This window comes from Girardinichthys multiradiatus, chromosome 1 (assembly GCF_021462225.1).
Source record: "Girardinichthys multiradiatus isolate DD_20200921_A chromosome 1, DD_fGirMul_XY1, whole genome shotgun sequence".
In the NCBI taxonomy this organism is placed as follows: Eukaryota; Metazoa; Chordata; class Actinopteri; order Cyprinodontiformes; family Goodeidae; genus Girardinichthys; species Girardinichthys multiradiatus.
This window is the reverse complement of record NC_061794.1, coordinates 47,370,229-47,393,291: the sequence shown is the minus strand read 5'-3', so window position 1 is coordinate 47,393,291 and position 23,063 is coordinate 47,370,229. Positions and strand designations below refer to the sequence as shown.

The 23,063-nt window shown below is 43.8% G+C and overlaps 1 protein-coding gene across 3 annotated transcripts; it reads left to right on the top strand.

Annotated features, from left to right (window-relative positions):
• Positions 1 to 16,900: 16,900 nt before the first annotated feature.
• LOC124865429 lies at positions 16,901 to 22,404 on the top strand. 3 transcript variants are annotated; one of them, XM_047360507.1, is made up of 6 exons: positions 16,901 to 16,958; positions 17,652 to 17,990; positions 18,773 to 18,829; positions 19,121 to 19,213; positions 22,027 to 22,115; positions 22,270 to 22,404. In XM_047360507.1, exons 1-6 carry the CDS (start codon positions 16,919 to 16,921, stop codon positions 22,378 to 22,380), a joined length of 729 nt encoding a protein of 242 aa, XP_047216463.1. In that variant the 5' UTR covers positions 16,901 to 16,918; the 3' UTR covers positions 22,381 to 22,404. The 3 variants fall into 3 exon arrangements, with proteins under 3 accessions (XP_047216463.1, XP_047216454.1, XP_047216473.1); XM_047360498.1 differs by having other exon boundaries at positions 22,015 to 22,115; XM_047360517.1 differs by lacking the exons at positions 16,901 to 16,958; positions 17,652 to 17,990 and adding an exon at positions 18,015 to 18,520 and having other exon boundaries at positions 22,015 to 22,115.
• The last annotated feature ends 659 nt before the right edge of the window (positions 22,405 to 23,063 follow it).

Genomic DNA, 23,063 nt, shown 5'->3' with positions numbered 1-23,063 from the left:
TCTCTTTTAACTAATATGCTGCCCCCTAGAGGTCCCAGATAGTAAATGGTCAATGGACTGAACCTATATAGGACTTTTCCAATCATACTGAACTGTCCCTATAAAGCTGACCAGACTCCAGAACATCGAAACACGAATGTAGATGAAAGAAATGAACGTGATCCAAGACTACCCAAAGGATAAAAAGCCAACAAAAACTAAATTCAAAGAACTTTTCAGATCTTCCTGGACTTGACCTACCCTGTTCATCAGGTCAGTCTGCACAGCAGCATCATTCAGATCCACAGTGGGGTTTCTCACCAGCTTTATTTTCATCACATGCTTTGTAAAAGGAACTGGATCTGAAAAAGACATCAAATCTTTCATTAGTGACATCCTTTCAGGCTGGATGGAGACTGAGCTGGTTTTATTCTGATGCAAGACGCAGTTGTCCCCATATTGTCCATTAGTTCACTAGGAAGTAACTGTCCCTTTTGCTTCCACTGACATGTTCTTCATCTTCCCTGAAAAAAGGTAAAACTACAAATACGGCCGACCATGGTGGCAGATAAATGGTTTGGTGTAACCACATAACCAGTCCCTCCATCTCCCAGAGTTAGAGAAGTAAGTTGTTGCGCAGTGCTCAGTGGAACCATCAGGCTCTTGAAAAGTCCAGAAACTCAACTGGTCCCGCTCTCCATCCCACCACTTCCAGGTGTCTCTGTAGAGACCGAGCCAGTAAGATTCTCCTGAAGGTTTTACTGCAAGCACGTTACTGTTCTCTGCTGAGTATCTTCACGCTGGCCAGATCTGTGTAATAGGTTCTGCAGTAGCTCTGCGCCTGGGTCCACGTCATTAATGACGGAATGGCAACAAATCCCGCTGTCTGACCTGAAAGCAGCCATAAGGTGGACTGTTAAAAATTGAACATGAGACATAGTTCACTGTCTTCCTCTGGACACAACACCTGCTTCTATAAAGTTTAGCACTAAAAAGATGCGGAAAAAAATAACAGAGTTGGAGTTAAGATTAAAACACATTTAGTTACAAATGATCAGAGTGTGTAGCTCCAACATAATGATGTGCAGGTGAAACCAGATGTTTACATACAATGTAAAAAAGAAACAGACTTTAAATTAGACTAAGTGGTTCCTGTTTTTTAATCTGTTGGAATAAACCACAGTATTTCTATCAGAATATATTTTATAGAGCCTTTTCCTAATTTCCTTCAGGTTTATATACATTTTGTCAGTATTTGGTAGGATTACCATTTAAAACATTATGACTTGGGTCGAAAATGTCTTGGGTTTGTTTCCACAAGCTTCTCACAATTTGCTGTGATTTCGTCCCATTCCTCCTGTCAGAACTGGTGGAACTGGGTCAGGTTTGTAGGCCGCCTTGCTCACACACTCCTTTGTAACTTTGCTAAAAAATGTTCTGTGGGACTAAGATCAGGGTTTTGTGACAGACACTCACAAACATGGACTTTGTTGTCCTTAAGCCACTTTGCAACGAATATAGGGACATGCTGAGGGACATTGTCCATTTGGAAGATGCTTCAATATTTTCAAATAATATTCTTTCATAATGATGCCAGCTTTTTGTGAAGATGCAGCAAAAACACCCCCACAACATGATGCTGCCACCACTGTACTTTACAGTCAGGATAGTGTTGTCAGGCTTGCAAGCTTCTTTTCTTTCCTTTAAATGTAACAAAGGTTTGTATGGCCGAACACTTCAATATAACTTTCAGCAGACCACGGGACTCCAAATTCAGTCTCCAAATTCATCACTGAATGAATTAAGATCTTTGTCCCTGAGTGCATTTAGATTAATGGCTTCTTTTTCACTGAATGGGCTTTTGCGTGGAACAGTGGCAGCAGTGGTGGGAGTTCGATTCCCTGCTCTGTCCATCTCAGTTGTATCCTTGGGCAAGACACTTCACCCGCCTTGCCTGCTGAGGGCTCAGAGGTGCAGACTGTTCTGTCAGTGTGTGAATGTGTGGATGACTGATTGTAGTGGGAAGAGTTTTGTGGAAAAGTCCATATCTGGGACACAGAACCCATCTTGTACGGCTGGACATTTCCATGCTCTTTATACCTGCACATAATTGTTTGAAAAGATAAACAGGACACCTGCAGACATCTGGTAGCTGTACCAGACTGGTGGAGATTTAGAGTCTTCTTCCTGATATCTTGAAGGATTTCTTCTGGTTTTTCCATGAGGTCACATAAGGAGCCAGAGTGTTTGAGCCTGACTCCAGGCCGGACACACCACAGCCTGACTCCAGGCCGGACACGCCACAGCCTGACCCCAGGCCGGTCACGCCACAGCCTGACCCCAGGCCGGACACACCACAGCCTGACTCCAGGCCGGATACACCACAGCCTGACCCCAGGCCGGTCACGCCACAGCCTGACCCCAGGCCGGACACACCACAGCCTGACTCCAGGCCGGATACACCACAGCCTGACCCCAGGCCGGTCACGCCACAGCCTGACTCCAGGCCGGACACGCCACAGCCTGACTCCAGGCCGGACACGCCACAGCCTGACTCCAGGCCGGACACGCCACAGCCTGACTCCAGGCCGGACACGCCACAGCCTGACTCCAGGCCGGACACGCCACAGCCTGACTCCAGGCCGGACACACCACAGCCTGACTCCAGGCCGGACACGCCACAGCCTGACCCCAGGCCGGTCACGCCACAGCCTGACCCCAGGCCGGACACACCACAGCCTGACTCCAGGCCGGATACACCACAGCCTGACCCCAGGCCGGTCACGCCACAGCCTGACCCCAGGCCGGACACACCACAGCCTGACTCCAGGCCGGATACACCACAGCCTGACCCCAGGCCGGTCACGCCACAGCCTGACTCCAGGCCGGATACACCACAGCCTGACCCCAGGCCGGACACACCACAGCCTGACTCCAGGCCGGACACACCACAGCCTGACCCCAGGCCGGACACACCACAGCCTGACCCCAGGCCGGTCACGCCACAGCCTGACCCCAGGCCGGACACGCCACAGCCTGACCCCAGGCCGGACACACCACAGCCTGACCCCAGGCCAGACACTCCACAGCCTGACTCCAGGCCGGACACACCACAGCCTGACCCCAGGCCGGACACACCACAGCCTGACCCCAGGCCGGTCACGCCACAGCCTGACCCCAGGCCGGACAAACCACAGCCTGACCCCAGGCCGGACACTCCACAGCCTGACCCCAGGCCGGATACACCACAGCCTGACCCCAGGCCGGACAAACCACAGCCTGACCCCAGGCCGGACACACCACAGCCTGACCCCAGGCCGGACACACCACAGCCTGACCCCAGGCCGGACACTCCACAGCCTGACTCCAGGCCGGACACGCCACAGCCTGACTCCCGGCCAGACACACGTCGCAGAGGAAGTTGTAAAAGGGACGCCCCGGCTCAAGTCATCGGGGGCCCCGGCAACGCCTCAGCTCACGTCACTGAGGGTGTCTGCGACGCCTGAGCTCCTGTTCCTAGCCTGCAGGGGTTCAGTGAGGAACTGGTCCTTGTTCTGGCTTCAGAACCCTGCGACGAGGGGTTCGAGGGGGAAGCGTCGCTGGACCCTGTTCCTGAGGGATTTAAGGAACGTTTCGTCCTCGTTCTGGCCTTTGAACCCAGAGATGAGGGTTCGCCAGGCTCTGCTTCAGCCTCTGCTCACGTCACTGAGCGTCCGGGCGACGCCTCAGCTCCTGCTCACGTCACTGAGGGTCCGGGCGACGCCTCAGCTCCTGCTCACGCCACTGAGGGTCCGGCCGACGCTTCTGCTCACGCCACTGAGGGTCTGGCCGACGCCTCTGCTCACGCCACTGAGGGTCCGGCCGACGCCTCTGCTCACGCCACTGAGGATCCGGCCGACGCCTCTGCTCACGCCACTGAGGGTCCGGCCGACGCCTCTGCTCATGCCACTGAGGATCTGGCCGACGCCTCTGCTCACGCCACTGAGGATCTGGCCGACGCCTCTGCTCACGCCACTGAGGATCTGGCTGACGCCTCTGCTCACGCCACTGAGGATCTGGCCGACGCCTCTGCTCACGCCACTGAGGATCTGGCCGACGCCTCTGCTCACGCCACTGAGGATCCGGCCGACGCCTCTGCTCACGCCACTGAGGGTCCGGCCGACGCCTCTGCTCACGCCACTGAGGATCTGGCCGACGCCTCTGCTCACGCCACTGAGGATCCGGCCGACGCCTCTGCTCACGCCACTGAGGGTCCGGCCGACGCCTCTGCTCATGCCACTGAGGATCCGGCCGACGCCTCTGCTCACGCCACTGAGGGTCCGGCCGACGCCTCTGCTCACGCCACTGAGGATCCGGCCGACGCCTCTGCTCACGCCACTGAGGGTCCGGCCGACGCCTCTGCTCACGCCACTGAGGATCTGGCCGACGCCTCTGCTCACGCCACTGAGGATCCGGCCGACGCCTCTGCTCACGCCACTGAGGGTCCGGCCGACGCCTCTGCTCATGCCACTGAGGATCTGGCCGACGCCTCTGCTCACGCCACTGAGGATCTGGCCGACGCCTCTGCTCACGCCACTGAGGATCTGGCTGACGCCTCTGCTCACGCCACTGAGGATCTGGCCGACGCCTCTGCTCACGCCACTGAGGATCTGGCCGACGCCTCTGCTCACGCCACTGAGGATCCGGCCGACGCCTCTGCTCACGCCACTGAGGGTCCGGCCGACGCCTCTGCTCACGCCACTGAGGATCCGGCCGACGCCTCTGCTCACGCCACTGAGGGTCCGGCCGACGCCTCTGCTCACGCCACTGAGGATCCGGCCGACGCCTCTGCTCACGCCACTGAGGATCTGGCCGACGCCTCTGCTCACGCCACTGAGGATCTGGCCGACGCCTCTGCTCACGCCACTGAGGATCCGGCCGACGCCTCTGCTCACGCCACTGAGGATCCGGCCGACGCCTCTGCTCACGCCACTGAGGGTCCGACCGACGCCTCAGCTTCTGCCTCTGAGGGTGCGCCAAGCTCCACGCCTCTGGAGTTCCACAGAGCGTCTGGGAGGTCCTCTACTCTGCTCAGTCGGCCTCCACATCTTTGGTGCAGGCCTGGTCGCCCGCCAGAATTCTGTGTCTGCTCAGGACGACCTCCTGGTCGCCCGCCTGAACTCTGTTTTTGTTTTTGTTGTGACTTTAACCGCTGCAGTTCTACTTTTTATAAAACCTCTTAGTGAGGATTGCCAATCATACTCTGGATCTGGTGTCAGATTTGTGCAGGTTTATTTCCTCACATAATGTAGCTTTATTTTGTGAAATACTGTAAATTGTTCTAGTTACAGTAAATGTTGACGGCTGTTTTATTAATTCTGTTTAATTCTCCTGTCTGACTCCAACCTTTCTCTCCCCTCTTCCTTCTTCTAGTTTTAAAGTAACTGATGCAGATATTGTTTTCACAAATCTAAATGTTTTTCCCCCAGGTGGATTTTCTTGTATCTACTTCTCTGATTCTCCACATGCTGAACATTATTAGGAGTTTCTAATATCCCCCCAACCAGCTCCCCAAGCTTCACGCTGCCATTGTTGTTTGAGGATGAAGCATCTGCCTGAGTAAAATTATTTAGGCTTGTAATGAAAGCTTAAAAGGCCGCACAGCTCTGAACTCTGTTGCTTCGCATCAAGAAGGTCCTGTGTCTAAATCTCATGCTGGGGTCTTTCTTTGTGGAGTTGAGGATGTACCACAGCAGTCCCCCAATGACCAGCACAGTTATATGAGTATTTATAATAGATGGAAGGAAGCTCATAAATTACCGAGGCAGAAAGAGAAGAAAACTATCTTAGAGCTGCAGTTAGCAGCAGCAGAAAGTAACATGATCATATTAGGGATAAAGAAAACACCAAACGACATAAATAAGTCTAAGTGAACCTTACGTCTCTTGCGGAGCCCATTTGGGTTAGGTCGACCTTTCTGTTCAGGATCGTCACGACATCCAAACTGTCCACAGTGACCAGGTCTGTGTAGTTTTCTCTGCTGTAGCTCTGTGCATCGGCCAAGGTCTTTGGTTCATAAATGAAGTGATACTGACGAGCAGCCAGCGAGGAGACGGTGCACAAAGCTGCAGGGAGTAAATATATCATAAATGTTTGCTTTATAATATTCTATAATGTTGTCAGCCATAAAACACTTCCAGTGTTAAACATAAACACAAGATGATATCCTCATGATTTCTTCAGCAAAATCTAAGCAAATATTGATTGTGAAGCTGCTGAAACAGTTAAAAATTTCAGATTGGTGTTGAAATCTAAAGCAGAAAAAGATCATGAACATAAAAGTCAATTTACCTGATGCAGTTAAAATGTACAGCAGAACTTTCTCCAATCTGTGATATTTAGCCTCTGACTTTAAACCTGAACATGCAAAAGCTTCTATATAAATGATTTGCATTTTAGGCAACAATGTCTATTCTGAGTTGTGTAGTGTTGGAATAATTGAATATAGATTTATCTTATATATTCTCCTTTTCTTTAACTTGACTATTTGATCTTTATAACCTTTCATGATGTTTGTGTGAGTTAGGATGTGATGAGTTTGTCTGCAGGCAAAGATCAGAGGTGGAGCTGAGAAGGAAGCAGTCACAGTTGAGGAGGTCATAAAGATGAAGGCTGATTGTGTTGAACAGAAGAGACACTGATCTTAAGATTGGAGGAGACTGTGGAAGTGTGTTGTTAAAAGATAATGGTGTTTATGATGCAGCTGTTTTTCCCATCCTAAGAGAGCAATGTTTATTGTAACTAGGGACCCCCGAAAGATAATAAAAAGAGAGGGTCGGACAGATGGTTTTCAGAGCGGTAGGAGATTTTTAACTGAAGCACATCTCTGTCCGTTCTCCTCGCAGCAAGTGAAATAACTAATTCTTTGTCTTTCTCTTCTTTTTGTGATGTTATAAGTATTTTAGGTTGTTTAAACCTGACAGTAGTCATGCAAAAACTATTTAAACAAGTTGTAAATCACAAATGACTCATTTGACTTGAAGGGCCTGATCATCCTCAGGCTGCAGGGTCTCCGGCCTGAAAGATAGCCTCAAGCTTCTTATCAAGAATCCAACTACAGAGCATAACTGACTCTGATCTACTGTTGTTCCTGCTCCATGAATCTTCTCAGTATTCTTTGAACCTCCTTCCTGGATCCTGCTGCCAGCAACGTTCAGCTTCTCACCTGCCTGTCCACCCTCCAACACCAACTCCATTGCAGCCCGATTCCTGGAAGAAAGCAACAAGATACCTCATTTTCCGAGCTGCCATTTACCACCGCTTGCCAAACTCAGACTCTGTGGGTCTGCTGACCTTCTCCCAGAACATCTCCACATCACAAACAGTAAGAGTTCATCTCGCTCCTCCCACCCATCTCACACCATTTCTATTAGTGCCAAGATAATAACCACTTATCTCTCCTCAGTGTTCCTCCTGAATCCTGCAGAGAACCCAGAAGAACCATCCTTCTGTTTTAATAAACCTGTTAAACAAAATCACTGTGTCAGTAACGGTTGCCTGCTCTAGAGTCAAATGCCCAACAAGATTACACAAGACAGGTTTGGAGCTAACCAAAAGAACACTAAGAAGATCATGGAGCTGGTAGAAACACACATAAAGTCAATCAACTGAGCAGCAGCTGTTTCCACTTTCGAACATCCCTGCTTGCTGATTAAATCAGATAGCAACCTATTTATTACGTTTGGAGGCCAAGGCAATAGGAGTGTTTCATGGATCGGTCATACCTCACCAGAACATCTTGGTGTCGTTATACAAATTGGACCTTGGGTGCAACCAAAGGTTAGTCACAGAGTTGAGAGGAAACCCTGGCAGACTGAGCTGCAGCTAAGCTCTGAGTTGCCAGATTTCCTTTGAACCATAAAAATACAGGTCCTTCTCAAAATATTAGCATATTGTGATAAAGTTCATTATTTTGCATAATGTCATGATGAAAATTTAACATTAATATATTTTAGATTCATTGCACACTAACTGAAATATTTCAGGTCTTTTATTGTCTTAATACGGATGATTTTGGCATACAGCTCATGAAAACCCAAAATTCCTATCTCACACAATTAGCATATTTCATCCGACCAATAAAAGAAAAGTGTTTTTAATACAAAAAACGTCAACCTTCAAATAATCATGTACAGTTATGCACTCAATACTTGGTCGGGAATCCTTTTGCAGAAATGACTGCTTCAATGCGGCGTGGCATGGAGGCAATCAGCCTGTGGCACTGCTGAGGTCTTATGGAGGCCCAGGATGCTTCGATAGCAGCGTTTAGCTCATCCAGAGTGTTGGGTCTTGAGTCTCTCAACGTTCTCTTCACAATATCCCACAGATTCTCTATGGGGTTCAGGTCAGGAGAGTTGGCAGGCCAATTGAGCACAGTGATACCATGGTCAGTAAACCATTTACCAGTGGTTTTGGCACTGTGAGCAGGTGCCAGGTCGTGCTGAAAAATGAAATCTTCATCTCCATAAAGCTTTTCAGCAGATGGAAGCATGAAGTGCTCCAAAATCTCCTGATAGCTAGCTGCATTGACCCTGCCCTTGATAAAACACAGTGGACCAACACCAGCAGCTGACACGGCACCCCAGACCATCACTGACTGTGGGTACTTGACACTGGACTTCTGGCATTTTGGCATTTCCTTCTCCCCAGTCTTCCTCCAGACTCTGGCACCTTGATTTCTGAATGACATGCAGAATTTGCTTTCATCCGAAAAAAGTACTTTGGACCACTGAGCAACAGTCCAGTGCTGCTTCTCTGTAGCCCAGGTCAGGCGCTTCTGCCGCTGTTTCTGGTTCAAAAGTGGCTTGACCTGGGGAATGCGGCACCTGTAGCCCATTTCCTGCACACGCCTGTGCACGGTGGCTCTGGATGTTTCTACTCCAGACTCAGTCCACTGCTTCCGCAGGTCCCCCAAGGTCTGGAATCGGCCCTTCTCCACAATCTTCCTCAGGGTCCGGTCACCTCTTCTCGTTGTGCAGCGTTTTCTGCCACACTTTTTCCTTCCCACAGACTTCCCACTGAGGTGCCTTGATACAGCACTCTGGGAACAGCCTATTCGTTCAGAAATGTCTTTCTGTGTCTTACCCTCTTGCTTGAGGGTGTCAATAGTGGCCTTCTGGACAGCAGTCAGGTCGGCAGTCTTACCCATGATTGGGGTTTTGAGTGATGAACCAGGCTGGGAGTTTTAAAGGCCTCAGGAATCTTTTGCAGGTGTTTAGAGTTAACTCGTTGATTCAGATGATTAGGTTCATAGCTCGTTTAGAGACCCTTTTAATGATATGCTAATTTTGTGAGATAGGAATTTTGGGTTTTCATGAGCTGTATGCCAAAATCATCCGTATTAAGACAATAAAAGACCTGAAATATTTCAGTTAGTGTGCAATGAATCTAAAATATATGAATGTTACATTTTTATCATGACATTATGGAAAATAATGAACTTTATCACAATATGCTAATATTTTGAGAAGGACCTGTATGTTGAGGCGGCATGAGGCTTAGTGATGGATCTAAAGTAACTGGTTAGCAGTTTCTCTATATTTCCCTTTTGATAATTGCATACTTAAAGATGTCCCCTGAAAGCTGTCAGAACCTGCTGCACCTTTAATAACATGAAGCTTAACCTGTGGCTTCAGCTGATATGTCCTAAATGTGGATTATTCCTGCAAGCCGTGGATGTGGCTGAGGACTTCATATTAAAATCGACCACAGAAGCCCTGCAGGATCCCTCTTCTCACCTGTAAACTAAACCCCACAGAGGAGGAAAATCCTTGTCAGAGAAGAAATTTCAGTTTCAAGTATCACCAGGCTGCTGAGAGCACGTTATGATCATTCATTTGTCTTTCCATTCCTGACTGCATTCTCAACCTACAATAGAAAATGACCAATTAAAAATACTCAAACATGCTGAAAAACACAACAAATGAACTGCAAATGACTTGCACCATAGGAAACAGATCAAGGACAAATTAAATAAATTTTTTTCTGTAGCCCTGGAGGTAAAAAAGGCAAATAAATAATCATTCTGGTATCCAGCAGAACTTTTAAGGATGGGGAACCTAGCTGATGAAATTCTCACATTTAAGATGTGATGGTTCATGTTCCCACATGTTTCCTACCCGTATATGCTCTGAAACAGTTAACATCGATGCAGCAGTCCTGGCTGGGACCTTTGTTGCATGTCTTTCCCAACTTTTCTCTCTTCCTGTTTCCTGTCTGTTTAGTGTTAATAAAGGCAACTTGTGACTTCACAAATAATCTAAAAAAGAAATTATGCTGGCAGTAGAGGCAAGCATTTTTAAGGGTTCTCTGTTCTGATAGTGTCAGCATACATCTACAGGAAAGCCATCTATATTTATGTATATTTCTGTTCATCACATGCACAGAAATATTTCCAAAAAGAGCAGAGATGTTTGCATCAGTTATACAGATTGAATTAAAGACCATCTGCTTACAGCTGGAATTCATTTTCAGAAGAGACCTTGAAAGATCACATTAGACACTTACCAACTTAATTAATCACATTCAGGTTTTGAAGAGCGCCTCCATCTGGTCAGGACGTGGAACTTAGGAAATATTTTTCTCCTTGTCACTTGTGCACCTGCTGTGTTTGCGGCTGAGGTGAGGACAGACGTGACCTGATGAGAACAAGTCCTCACATCTGCTGGATTTCAAGACCATTTAGATTTAATTTGCTCAGAGAAGGTCATCACACAGATTAGATCGAGGTGACGATTGGATCTTCTCTATCAACACCACAGCAGTCATCAAAACAGCACAGCTGTGAAACTACAATAAAACAGACTTTTACTGGAGAGGAATTTTTAAATCAATCCTGTTTTTTATGTTTTGAATAAGATGCTTGACTAACATATTTCACTAGGTTATTTTAAGCTACCATCACAGTTCTCTCTTTTTATTTTGTTCATTTATTTATTCACCAGGACAGTGCCTATCTATAACAGTACATCTTTAACATGCCAGCATTAGCCAAAGGCTAATTTTCATCTGTAGTTCTGTTGGCCAGTTGTACAGTGGCTCCATAAAAGAAGCATAAAATATTATAAACAATGAATTAAACAACTATAGCGACATGTCAAGACTGTGTTTGTCCATTGCTGTGTGGGAGCAGCAGCAGCAACCAAGCAATCTGATACAAGTGAAATTGATCATAAAAAGCAACATAGTTATTTTTTCAAGCACAAGCAACAGTAACAAGGGGTTTAGTAAAAGCATAATAACAACAATGTAATAATCATGCAAAACATTTGATAGACAGAATAAAATAACAAACATTGTTACAGAGAGAATAGTAACACCTACCTGACAAACAGACCACAGTTTGTGAGACTGAAGGGTTGTGAGTCTAACCAGGTAGTCAGCAGCACAGGAGCACCACAGGGGACGGTACTCTCACCATTCCTTTTCACTCTGTACACCTCAGACCTCCAAGTCCAGACAGACTCCTGTCATCTGCAGAAATACTCGGATGATTCTGCAGTCATGGGGTGGATCAGAGATGGACAAGAAGCTGAGTACAGGAAGGTGGTGGACCGCTTTGTGGCATGGTGTGGAAACAATCATCTCATTTTGAACGTGACTAAAACAAAGGAGATGATTGTAGATTTTAAGAGAAGGAATAAGTCAAAAACTATTTCTATCATGGGAGAAGAAGTGGAGGTGGTGGAGGAGTATAAATACCTCGATGTTCACCTGGACAACAGACTGGAGTGGAGATGCAACTGTGAAGCCATCTACAAGAAGGGACAGGACAGACTGTACTTCTTGAGGAAGCTTAGGTCATTTGGTGTTTGCAGCAAGATGCTGCAGATCTTCTATAAGTCTGTTGTGGAGAATCTGATCTCTTCTACCATCATCTGCTGGGGAAGAAGCATCAGAGCCAGGGACTTAAAAAAGCTCAACAAGCTGATAAAAAAGGCTGGTTCTATGGGGACTCCTGTGGAACCTCTGAAGATCATTGTGGAAAGAAGGTTTCTTCATAAAATGAAGAACATTATGGAGAACCCTGAGCATCCTCTTCATGAGACTGTCCTACAACAACAGAGTGTCTTCAGTCAGAGGATCTTCAGATCTGCTGTAAGACGGAGCTACAGGAGATCCTTCCTGCCCACAGCCATCAGCATCTACAACGACTCTTTGAAGAAACCTTCATAATATGAGCTATAACAACATTTAATTTACCTTTGGGATTAATAAAGTATTTTTGAATTGAATTGAATTGTAAAACATGCAGTAATTACAGTTAGAGAAAGGGTCAGAAAGGAGTCGCACATTCAGAACTGAAACACCAGGTGGCAGCAGCAGCAGTTCAGCGTTGACAGGTCTGGTTTCTAATCAGCCAACGTTTTAGATAAGTGTGAAATAGGCTATATGTGTTTATGTGTCTGATCGTGGTTGAATAGTTTTACATTCCTGAGTGTCATGGAGTGACATTTTGGACTTGATGGTTTATTTTGTAATTTTGATTCTCCTTATGGCTCTTTGTTTATTTCTTAAGTTATTGTTTCTATGTTCTCCTCTAGTTTCTCTGTTTACTTTAGTTCATAGTTATTCTAGTTCTTTATTTCCTCCTCTGATTTATTCTCTTGCTTAGTTTGTGTTTTCTGTTTTAGTCCTTTCACCCATCCTCAGCCTTTGTATTTGTTTCACCTGTTCCCTGTTTCTTTGATTACCTGCCTTTTGTTCCCCTCTCTATGCTCTGTGTATATTAGTTGTTCTGTTTGCTTGGTTCCGGGCTGGTTCCTTTTCTCTGTCTGTGATGTCTGTGTCCCTACCACGTCTATGCTTTGTTTTTGCTTCGCTTTGATTTATGCTACGCCTTGCTATGAGTACCTGTAGGTTTGCACAAGTTTTGATCTTGTCCTTGTTTCATCCCTGCAGTGTGTTTTGTTACGTTTTGGACTTTTATGAATAAACAAGGAAGTAACTATGATGCGGCTACCGAGCTCTTGTCTGCACTTTGGTCCGACCCAAGATCCTCCCCCGACACTGAGAGCTCTAACAGAAAAAAAATTCTCATGATTTGAGGATGTTTGGTTTTTGTTTGGGTTTTATTTATTCTTTATTCCAGTTAATGTTTTGGATCCTGCTTCTGTTTATTATTTTCCTGGTTGTGCTTTAGTTTTTTATTTTTAATATTTTCTAGTTCATATTCTGTATATTATATTTTCTCCCGATTAGTTTGTGTTATTGGATTTTGTTTAGCTCCAGTCACATTTTCGTTTTACTCCCAGCCTCTGTCAGCCAGTAATTAACATAATTTGGTCTCCTGCACCATGCTCTTTATCGTCGCTGCCATTTTGTTCCTTCCTCACGGAAACATTTTCAGTTCCTCTGTTCATGCCAAGCCTGTTCTGCCTCTGTTCATCCAGGCATTTATGAACTTAAAGAGATTATCCCATCTTAGAAGACTGTATTTTGATAAAATGGAACAGTGATGAAATTGCTTTGATTTTATGTTGAATACTTTGAGTGTCTATTTGTATAAAGAGTATAATATTTTCAGAGTGGTAGAATTAGTCTGGGGCCAACTTGATTTGTTGAATCAAGCTAACTTTGGTCATATCTGAGCTAGCATACTGCATAACAAAAAATACTCTGGTAAAATGTCCAATTAAGTAACAGCTCCTTAGGAAATACATTGCATTGTATTTTTACAGAAGTTACATAATGATTTTCCTTTTGTGGACCCTGCTGAACCTCTTGATGTGATCACAGTGTAGCTTCCAGGTGCAATTTGCATCAAATGGAAAATTATATTGTGCTTTACCACGCACAACCCTTTATTCTGCTATGCTGCCATCTTGAACTGTAGTCTGAGTAGGTGGAGTTCACTCAGAGGACAGAATGCACAATATCCCTCAGTGTGTACTGAGTAACTGTTTGATCAAAACATCTGAAACATCTTCTCTTCATCGAAAGATGTGACGTCCTTTGGAGGTTTTCTGGGCATGTCTCACTGGAAGGAGACCCCAGGGAACACCCAGAACTTGCTGAGGGGACTATTTATCCTGTCTGGCCTGAGAACACCTTGGGACCCACCAGAGTGAGGTGGAGGATGTCTTCTGGACCAGTTACCCCCACGACCCCATCGGATAAGTGGAAGAGGATGGATGGATGAATGGATGGATGGATGGATGGATGATGGATGGATATAAATAGTGTAAAACACATTTTAATTACTTTGATGCTAATCAGTGGCATTTTATCCATCCCAAAATGGTGGGCATTTAAACTCAATCCAGCTAAGTCCATAATTATTCATACCTCTGGAAGATGTTGGTGTAAAGTAATCTTTTAATTTCAATAATGTATTTTTTCTGACTAGCATTAATATTACTTTTTGGAGCAGCCCAGTCTAAGTTCTGACTATAATCTGATGCACAATCTGTGGAGGGAGCTAAGATTAGGGTGATGGCAAAGAGGTCTTCCAAACTCAGAGACTTGGAGCACATCACCAAAGCCATAAAAATACTAGAGATAACAGCTGAAACCAGATTATGAGTTTGTAAACGAGACTGTTAAAAGCAGACTGTTAAAACTCTACGGCCTGTAAGAGTGAAAAACAGCAGCAAAAGATTACCAAGTCATCTGCATAAAACTGATCATTTCTAAAAATGGAAAATAAAATTGTTCTTATAACTGAACCCTGCGTAACTGTTTTAGCGATGTCAAGAAGAGAGGAGCCCGACGATCCTACACACTGGGTTCTTTTGACAAGTAGTCAGCTTTCTTTATTGGGAGGTACATTTATTTTGTAGTTGCGTAAAACAAAGCCAGTCATCCCGGCATTATTTTTCCTTGCCCCGACCAAGGCTGCATCTCTCTTTGTCAAATCCTTTTTTCTGGGGAGAACCAGGAGTTTTTTAGCCTCTTCACCCTACATTTCTGTAAAGGTGAAAGCTGGTTCATTAGTCTTTAGAACTATTCATGAAGGTATTGCCAAGCTAATTTTAAATGATCAAAAACAGACACCTATTCCATTCAAAATGAGACATGTCAAAGCAGGCTCAGGTAAGTGTTTTAGATCTGTTTAAATCAGGATATGTGGCTTTAGTTTAGACAAGTTAAGATTTCTAACTGTTCCTTTCATACAGGGATCACTGAGGTCATTTGCAAAGACAGACATTTCTGAATCGGTATGATTCGATTGAATCGACTTTGTAAAGTGCCTTGAGATGACATGTTGTGAATTGGCGCTATATAAATAAAACTGCATTGAATTAAATGCTTATACAGTGCGATTTCATAACTAGATCAAGTAGAGATGATTTGAAAGGCTGTTTATTTTTGGGCTGTGTAAGGTAATCAGTTAATTGACTGACATTTAAAGAGTCATAGATAGATTTAGAGTTTTTTATTGTTGCCTTTCTATCATCTTAAATCAATCTGCCCATTTTCATCTGATTGGACACAAACACAGATTTCTTTGCACACAATTGCTGCTCGCTGGATATTTTCTTTTCTCTGGAACAGTTTCTGCAAACCTGTGAAATAGTTGTGTGGGAAAGAGGAAGAGGAAATAGAACCTTTAAGGTTAGAATCAGGACACGCTACCGGTTTTATCCCAGATTCCCAGACGTCTCCTCTGATGTCCTGGCTCAATGTACAGTGATATGCCTTATATGGACTTCCTTTCATCTCACTTCCACTGTCCTCATGCATTCAGGTAGCAGAAGGTTCCTCCTGATCCCAGCATGGTCTCCGCCTCCCTCATACAGATGGTCTCTCCCACCAGTACAATAACCCTCTTTGTACTCCTCTGGTTAGGCCAGGACGGACTGAAACACTTGTACCCTCATGGTCCTGGTGGTCTCTGCCTAACAGACAGAAGGCTGACCTCTGACCCAAAAGCTCCTCTCTGCAGCATAGTTTTCTTTCTGATGAGTACTGAGTTTCAACATTGAAACATCTGTTTCTGGGTCATCCAGTCCCTCGTAGATCAGCACACTGGTGCAGAAGCTGCTAAAGTTAAATGAACAAAGGAAACCAGGAAGTTGAATTTATGATGTTTGTAAAGTGGCCAGAGTCTCGTAACCCACTTCTTTAAAACATTTCTGTGTCAGAGAAACTGTGAGGGAAACCATAACCACAGCTGGTCCTTCTAAGGGAGAACCTCAACACAAAACAAAAACAGTCACTGATCACATCATGATGTGAAAAGAACCTGAAGATACCAAAGGAGACATAGAACATGCCTCATTATACCTTAGGTTCTACTGGTTCCTGTAGGCTTTAATTGTTCCTGTAGGTTCTACTGGTTTCTGTAGGCTTTAATTGTTCCTGTAGGTTCTACTGGTTCCTGTAGGCTTTAATTGTTCCTGTAGGTTCTACTGGTTTCTGTAGGCTTTAATTGTTCCTGTAGGTTCTACTGGTTCCTGTAGGCTTTAATTGTTCCTGTAGGTTCTACTGGTTTCTGTAGGCTTTAATTGTTCCTGTAGGTTCTACTGGTTTCTGTAGGCTGTACTGGTTCCTAGTGGGTTTTGATTGTTCCTGTAGGTTCTACTGGTTCCTGTAGGTTTTAATTGTTCCTATAGATTATACTGGTTCCTGTAGGTTGCACTGGTTCCTGTACGTTCTACCGTTCCTATTGGGTTTTGATTGTTCCTGAAGGTTCTACTGGTTCAAGTATTTGGCATGATTTCTCTTGACTTTTTATGTCTACAGATGTTTGTTGCATCAGATTCGATGCTGTAGATGCGGTTGTAGAAAAATGTAACATTTTTATTTGACTGAAGAGTTTCTATCAGCAGAGTTAACGTAGAGTTAGAGAGAAACAAGCGAGCAGCGAACACAGTGGGAGGGAGAGAGGAGGAGTGATGGGCTGTATTAAGAAGACAATTCAGCAGAGAGCTGAGAAAAAAGGCAGCAAGAAACCATCATGAGCTTCCATTTCACCTCGTTCTGCCTCCTCTTCCTCTGTGAGTATATTGTCTTTATGAGGATCAGATTTAATTATTTAGTTATTTATATTATTCAAAAAGGTATTTTCTTACAAAATGTTCTATTGGTGATTGAAACAAATGAGTGTAAAAGCTCATCAACAGGCAAAGCAATTAAACATTAAGGTGAGGTGCAACGTTCCTTAAAGAACACAGACATGACAAAACACAGGATGGAGCTGCTTGCTGTGCCAGCTGGACTTCTCCAGAGCCGCTTCTGGTTTCTGTTCAGTTTCTGGTCTTTGTGGACAGAATGTGTAGAATGCTTTGCTAACTACTGGGTTTGCTCCTTTGCTCTCTGCAGATGATGTGGTTCAATCTTCAGCGTTCACTGGAGTGGCTTGCAGATAGGTCTAGTCTAATGATGAATGATAAAGATGTCAGAAACCTCTATGAGATACAGAGCGAGGTTTTTAATATTGTGATATTATTGATAGTCCTGTGATGGAATATCAATAATAGACCAGCTCTGTCATCAAGCAGGATCTTTACCTCCAAACACACCTCGCTTTTTCTCTAATTTCAGCAACAACTCAGAACATGCTTGGTCATTACTGGATCATTTAGTTTTGGGATTAAAAACAAAGTTCAGTCTGATTATTTTTCACTTCCTCAGATGAACCAGCTCAGCCAGAACAACCACAACCTGCACTAATGCATCCTTCTCTGCAGCTCTGCAGATCAGAGATGGCTGTACTGTCGAAGCAGCAACACTTTATGGAGCATCTGGAGAAAACATCTCATTTCTGTGCCTCTTTCACTCATTTGGAACCTTGAAGATCCTCTGCAGAGAAACCTGTGAAGGAGAAAACCTCCTCATTAGAACAAGTGATGACACAGCTCAGAGTGGACGATACACTATTAAATACATTAGAGAAGCTTCTAGAACATACTCAGTTCTGTCTGTGAGCATCTCAGAGCTGACCCAGTCCGACTCAGGACTGTACAGATGTGGTTTAGGCGACTCCTCATCATCTTCATACCAGGACTTCAGACTCGTTGTTGCAGAAGGTGAGTTTGGTTTAAAGCTGCAGAAATGTTTCAATCTCTCTGAAGGTCTGAGGAACACTAGAAGTTCTTTCTCCAGTTTCTGTTGGTTTAACTGTTCCAGCCCCAGACTGGTTAACTGGGCAGCTCCCAGTGTGAAGCTGGCATTAATGTGATCAGACTGCATCGTGCTGGGACCATAAAGAAACTGATGATTATTTTAACAGCTGTGCTGGATGGAAACAAGGATCATCACTTCTATAAAGAACCTGGCAGCTCACTCACAGTCATCTGTTCCTTTGGTTCCTCTGGAAGAACAAAGTCCTTCTGCAGAGGAGGATGTAGAGAAGAAGAGGTTCTTGTTCAGACAGATGGAGACAGAGCTCAGAGAGGCAGATACAGCATTGAATATGATGCAGGACCAGCCTCAGGAGCAGTTCTGTTGGTGACCGTCACACATCTGACCCAGTCTGACTCAGGACGGTACAGATGTAGGATGGACAAAACCTTATTAGCAAATTTATTCAGAGATTTCAGCATCACTGTTACAGAAGGTGAGTTTTTACTAAATTAGAGCTTCTATATTTCACTAGAAGAACTCTTTGTTGATCATGAAAAACAGTTTCATTCTTTATTATATTTTACTTACGTTTAAAGTCAAGGTGGCCTAAATACAAACTGGAGAAGTAATATTTAATGATGCAAAGGCTTTCTCTTAATAATTAGACCTTTGAGTCAACAGGTATTTTCTCTGGTCTTGTTGCTTTGCTCTCTTCTATATCGACCTTTATTCTGCCTTTTTCCAGGGGTTGACCCATGGACCTCCACACCAACAACAGCACAGAGGTTCATCTCCAGTTCAAGTAATTTCACACATCTAAGATCTTTTAAAATCAGTAACAAGTCTGTTCATGTTCAGGATAACAGAAAAACATCCTCCCACAGTGAGTCATCTTCACAATCTTTAAAATAATATTTATATTAATATTTTGTGTTCTGGTTCAGAAAGGTGACCAGTTCAGATGTCTTGTTCATATCAGCTCCTGACAGCCAGAACATGATTTCTGTGGAGGAAAAACATTTACAGAACCTGTTTCTGAGTTTTCTGGATTATGTTTGTATGCATGTTCCTAAGACTTCTCAAACCTCTGCAGATGTTCCTCTGATTGTTGGTCTGACTCTGGCCATCACTGCTGTCCTGTTCTCAGCAGCTCTGCTGGTTTCCTGGAGGAGAAGATCTCTGAGAGGTGAGATACCAACAAACACTCACAGTAAAGAGGAATCTCTCTGTTCAGCAGCAGGAAAATTGAAAGCTTTTAAATCTTACAAAAACTAAATGTTTCAAATCATGGGATTTTATAAAAAAATAAGAAAAACTAAAAAACTGACTGGTGGTTCAGAGGATGTGAAGAAACCTCCTCCACCAGAGATGGACCAGCTTGAAGTTGGGTCGTTGTGTAAAACTTAAATAAAAACAGAATAAAATGATTTGCAAATCCTGTTCAACCTATATGCAACAGAATCCATTGCAAAGATATTTAATGGTCAAACTGCTAAACGTTTTAGTTTTCTCATGTTGAATTTGATGCAGCACGTTCCAACAAAACTGAGACAGGGTCCTGTTCACCCCTGTGTTTCATCACCTTTCCTTTTAACACTCAGTGAGTGTTTGGGAACTAGGACCTTTGCTCTGATAACAATCCAGATCGTCATTTTCCTCTTTGGCCTGGAGGACATGACGTCCAAGATCTCCAGAAACAATCGGAAATGTGGACTCTGTGGCCCAGAGAAGCTGGAGGCGGTTCTGGGTGTTGTTGATATGCAGCTTTAGTTTTGCATAGTAGTTTTAATTTGTAGCTGTAGAGATGAACTGTGTTAACTTACAATGGTTCTGAAGTGTACCTGAGCCCACGTGGTGATATCCATTACAGAATGATGTCGGTTATTAATTCAGTGCCTTCTGAGGGGTCAAAGGTCAACGCCATTCATTGTTGGTGAGCAGAAATTTCTCCAGATTCTCTGAATCTGTTGATAATATTATGGTCTGTAGATGATAACATTTCTAAATTTCTTGCAATTGTACATTGAGAAGTCTTGTTCTAAAACTGTTGCACTATTTGCTCATCTTTTTAGGCTTGCGTTTGGTTAGTTTATTTTTGATTTTATCTTATCTTTTTCTATTTCACATATATAAATATATTATTCCAATTGTACTTTGTATTAGTGTTGTGAAGCACTTTGTGATGTGTGTCTTGAGAGGTGCTATATAAATAAAATTTTACTTACTTACTTACAGTTGTTTACAAAGTGGTGAACCTCGCCCCAACATTGCGACTCTTTTATAACCAATCAGGACACTCACCTGTTTCCAGTTAACCTGTTCACCTGTGGAATGATCCAACAGCATTCCTCAACTTTCCCAGTCTTTTGTTGCCCTGTCCCAGCTTTTTTAAAACGTGTTGCAAGCATCAAATCCTAAATGAGTGAATATTTCCAAGGTTAAAAATAAGGTGTATCAGTTTGAACATTAAATATGTTGTCTTTGTAGTGGATTTATTGTACATATCTTAAAGAGGATTTGCAGATCATTGAATTCTGTTTTTAATAACATTTTACACAACGTCCCAACTTTATTGGAACTAGGGTTGTGCATTATTGAACTGAGGGAGATAGTTCTGGTGGGCCATTCATGTTGGCAGGACCAGGAACTGATGCAGAAATGGCCAGATGAATACCCAGAACTGGACACAAATAGACAGTGATGTGATGGCAAATGTGCCACAGGTTGGTGAAAAAAGCTGGAGCCAAGTTGAGGGCAAACATAGAAGAAGACCAGAGCTTGAGCCCCATCTGGTACAAACTCACAGAGAATAGATGCTGGTAAGGAGAACTCCTGGGAGCAGTCTGGGTAACAAACTTCATCCAGACCTGCAGCCTGGAACCTGGCCTCCTCCTCCTGGATGAACTCCATAAGGAAAACTTTCATGACAGCTTCCTTTCCAGACCGGCTCAGTGGATACAGGAGAACTGGACCAAGTCCTGAAACCACCTGACTGAAACGTCTGCTATAACAGGAACTGAAAGCAGTTCAGGTTGAAACAGTGGAAAACAGTCAGTGACTGACGTCAGAGGAGCTGCAGGTCAGAAGCAGTTGCGCAGTTGAGCTGCAAACCGATGCTGTTATTTATGTTATTCTACGTTTTTTTTTTCTAGTTTTTAAGTTGTTGCATCAGTTGGTTTCCTAGGCAACCACCTCTGTGGTCCAGATGGAGAACCAGCGCTTTGTTGAAATAGCTGATATGGGATATTATGTAACAGACCAACACAGAACAATGCATAACTGTGAAATGGAAGGAAAATGATATCTGAAAAGGCCGGTGTCCTTTTGTACTCAGCCCCTCTGGACCAACACCTTCTGCAGAACCACCTTTGACTGCAGGTCTTTTGGGGGTTGTCTCAGCTTTGGACATCCACAGACTAAAACTTGCATCCATCATTCTTTGTAAAAGAGTTCAAGCTCAGTCAGATTGGATGGAGAACATCAGAAAACATCAAGTTTAAAGTCGTGCCTCAGAATCTCAGTTGGATTTAGGCCTGGACTTTGATTAGACCATTTTAACATATGAATATGCTTTGATCCAAACCATCCCACTTCAAGTCTGGCTGTATGTTTAGGGCTGTTGTTCTGCTGGAAGGAGAACCTCTGACCCAGTCTCAGGTCAGTTGGTCTGTTATATAAAACCCAAATTAACCTGTAGTTTTGTGGTTTTAATGGAAAATATTAAGGGGTATCAGTACGTTAACAAGGCTCTGAAAATGATTGGTGCAACAAAACGGTGATGACACTGATGAAGGAAATAGTGTTTAAACATCAGTGTGTTGTATCTATAAAATGGATTTCTATCTATGGAGACTGATCCGGATGTGGTGTGTTTGGAAAGATTCATCTGAACCAATCAAAATGCTTTCCTATTTAAATCTTTTAGATTAAAGGTATTCTTGACTTAATGAATATTTTATTGTTTTAAAAACACTCAAAAATTTTCAGCCTCATCTTTAGTTCAATCAACTGCTCCTCATGGCACAGTAGCTGTAGTTTGTTCTACAGACATGGAGAACAGAGGAAGTTCATCTGGATCAAGCATTGAGGTAAGTTTAAAACTTAGCCTCTATAATAATCATAAACAGTTTGATGCTGCATCTTTCCTCAGTTTTTATTTGTCAGATTCTTCTTAGTTTCACATTCATCTCTTTATTCTGCTGTGGTAATCAACATAATGAACGTTTCTATAATTCTGTTTAGAAAGTCACCTATAATAACCCTGCTGTTAAGGACCTCTCCTACCAGAACCTCAGTTCTGACACCAGAGACCAGAACCAAATCTATTGCACACTTACGGTGTCTCAGGAATAAGTTTGTGATGGAGCAGATCTCCGGATAAAGGATAAGATGGACAAAGACTTGTTCAAGTCAGTGACGAAAAGACTATCATGCTTCGGCTTCCTTCTCCTGACCTCTGACCCTGCTTCACAGCTGACTGACTCACTCAGGGTGTTGAATATAAAAAAGGAAACAGTCATTTAGTAGTCTGGATTTAGGTTCCAAAGGTCTGTTGATTTGCCAACAACGAGCTTTAAAAGTCTTAATATTTGGATTTACATCATGGTTCTACATGGATTAGAAACTGCAGGGAATTCAGGTAATTCAGCTACTATCTACTAAACTGCACAGAAACTCATGCATCACTCTATTCAGTCAAGAAAAACAAGCTTAAAGGTATAAATATGTTTTATTTGTCTTTATTCAACACTGAACAGAGAAGGTTTAACTGTTGACAATAACTGGATATTTTCAGTTTGTTTTCTCATAACGTTGTCAGTATAGATCTGACTTGTGATGTGGTTTGATTTTGTCCATTATTAAAGTTATCATACAGCAATAAAACAATGAAAACATTCAGTGTGTATGGGTGTTTGAATAAGACTGTGCTGACTTCGGATAATAAAAAAGGTTTAAAACACTTGGAGTTGTTTGATGTAGAGACAGTCAAGTGTACGAGTTGTTCTTGAATGCACCACAGCAGCAGCTGGGGGCAG

Coding starts and splice junctions, on each gene's coding strand:
- LOC124865429 (XM_047360498.1), top strand. CDS start 16,919: ATGAGCTTCCATTTCACCTCGTTCTGCCTCCTCTTCCTCT. Junction 16,959..17,651: donor GTTCTGCCTCCTCTTCCTCT/GTGAGTATATTG, acceptor CCTTCTCTGCAG/CTCTGCAGATCAGAGATGGC. Junction 18,830..19,120: donor GAGGTTCATCTCCAGTTCAA/GTAATTTCACAC, acceptor AAACCTCTGCAG/ATGTTCCTCTGATTGTTGGT.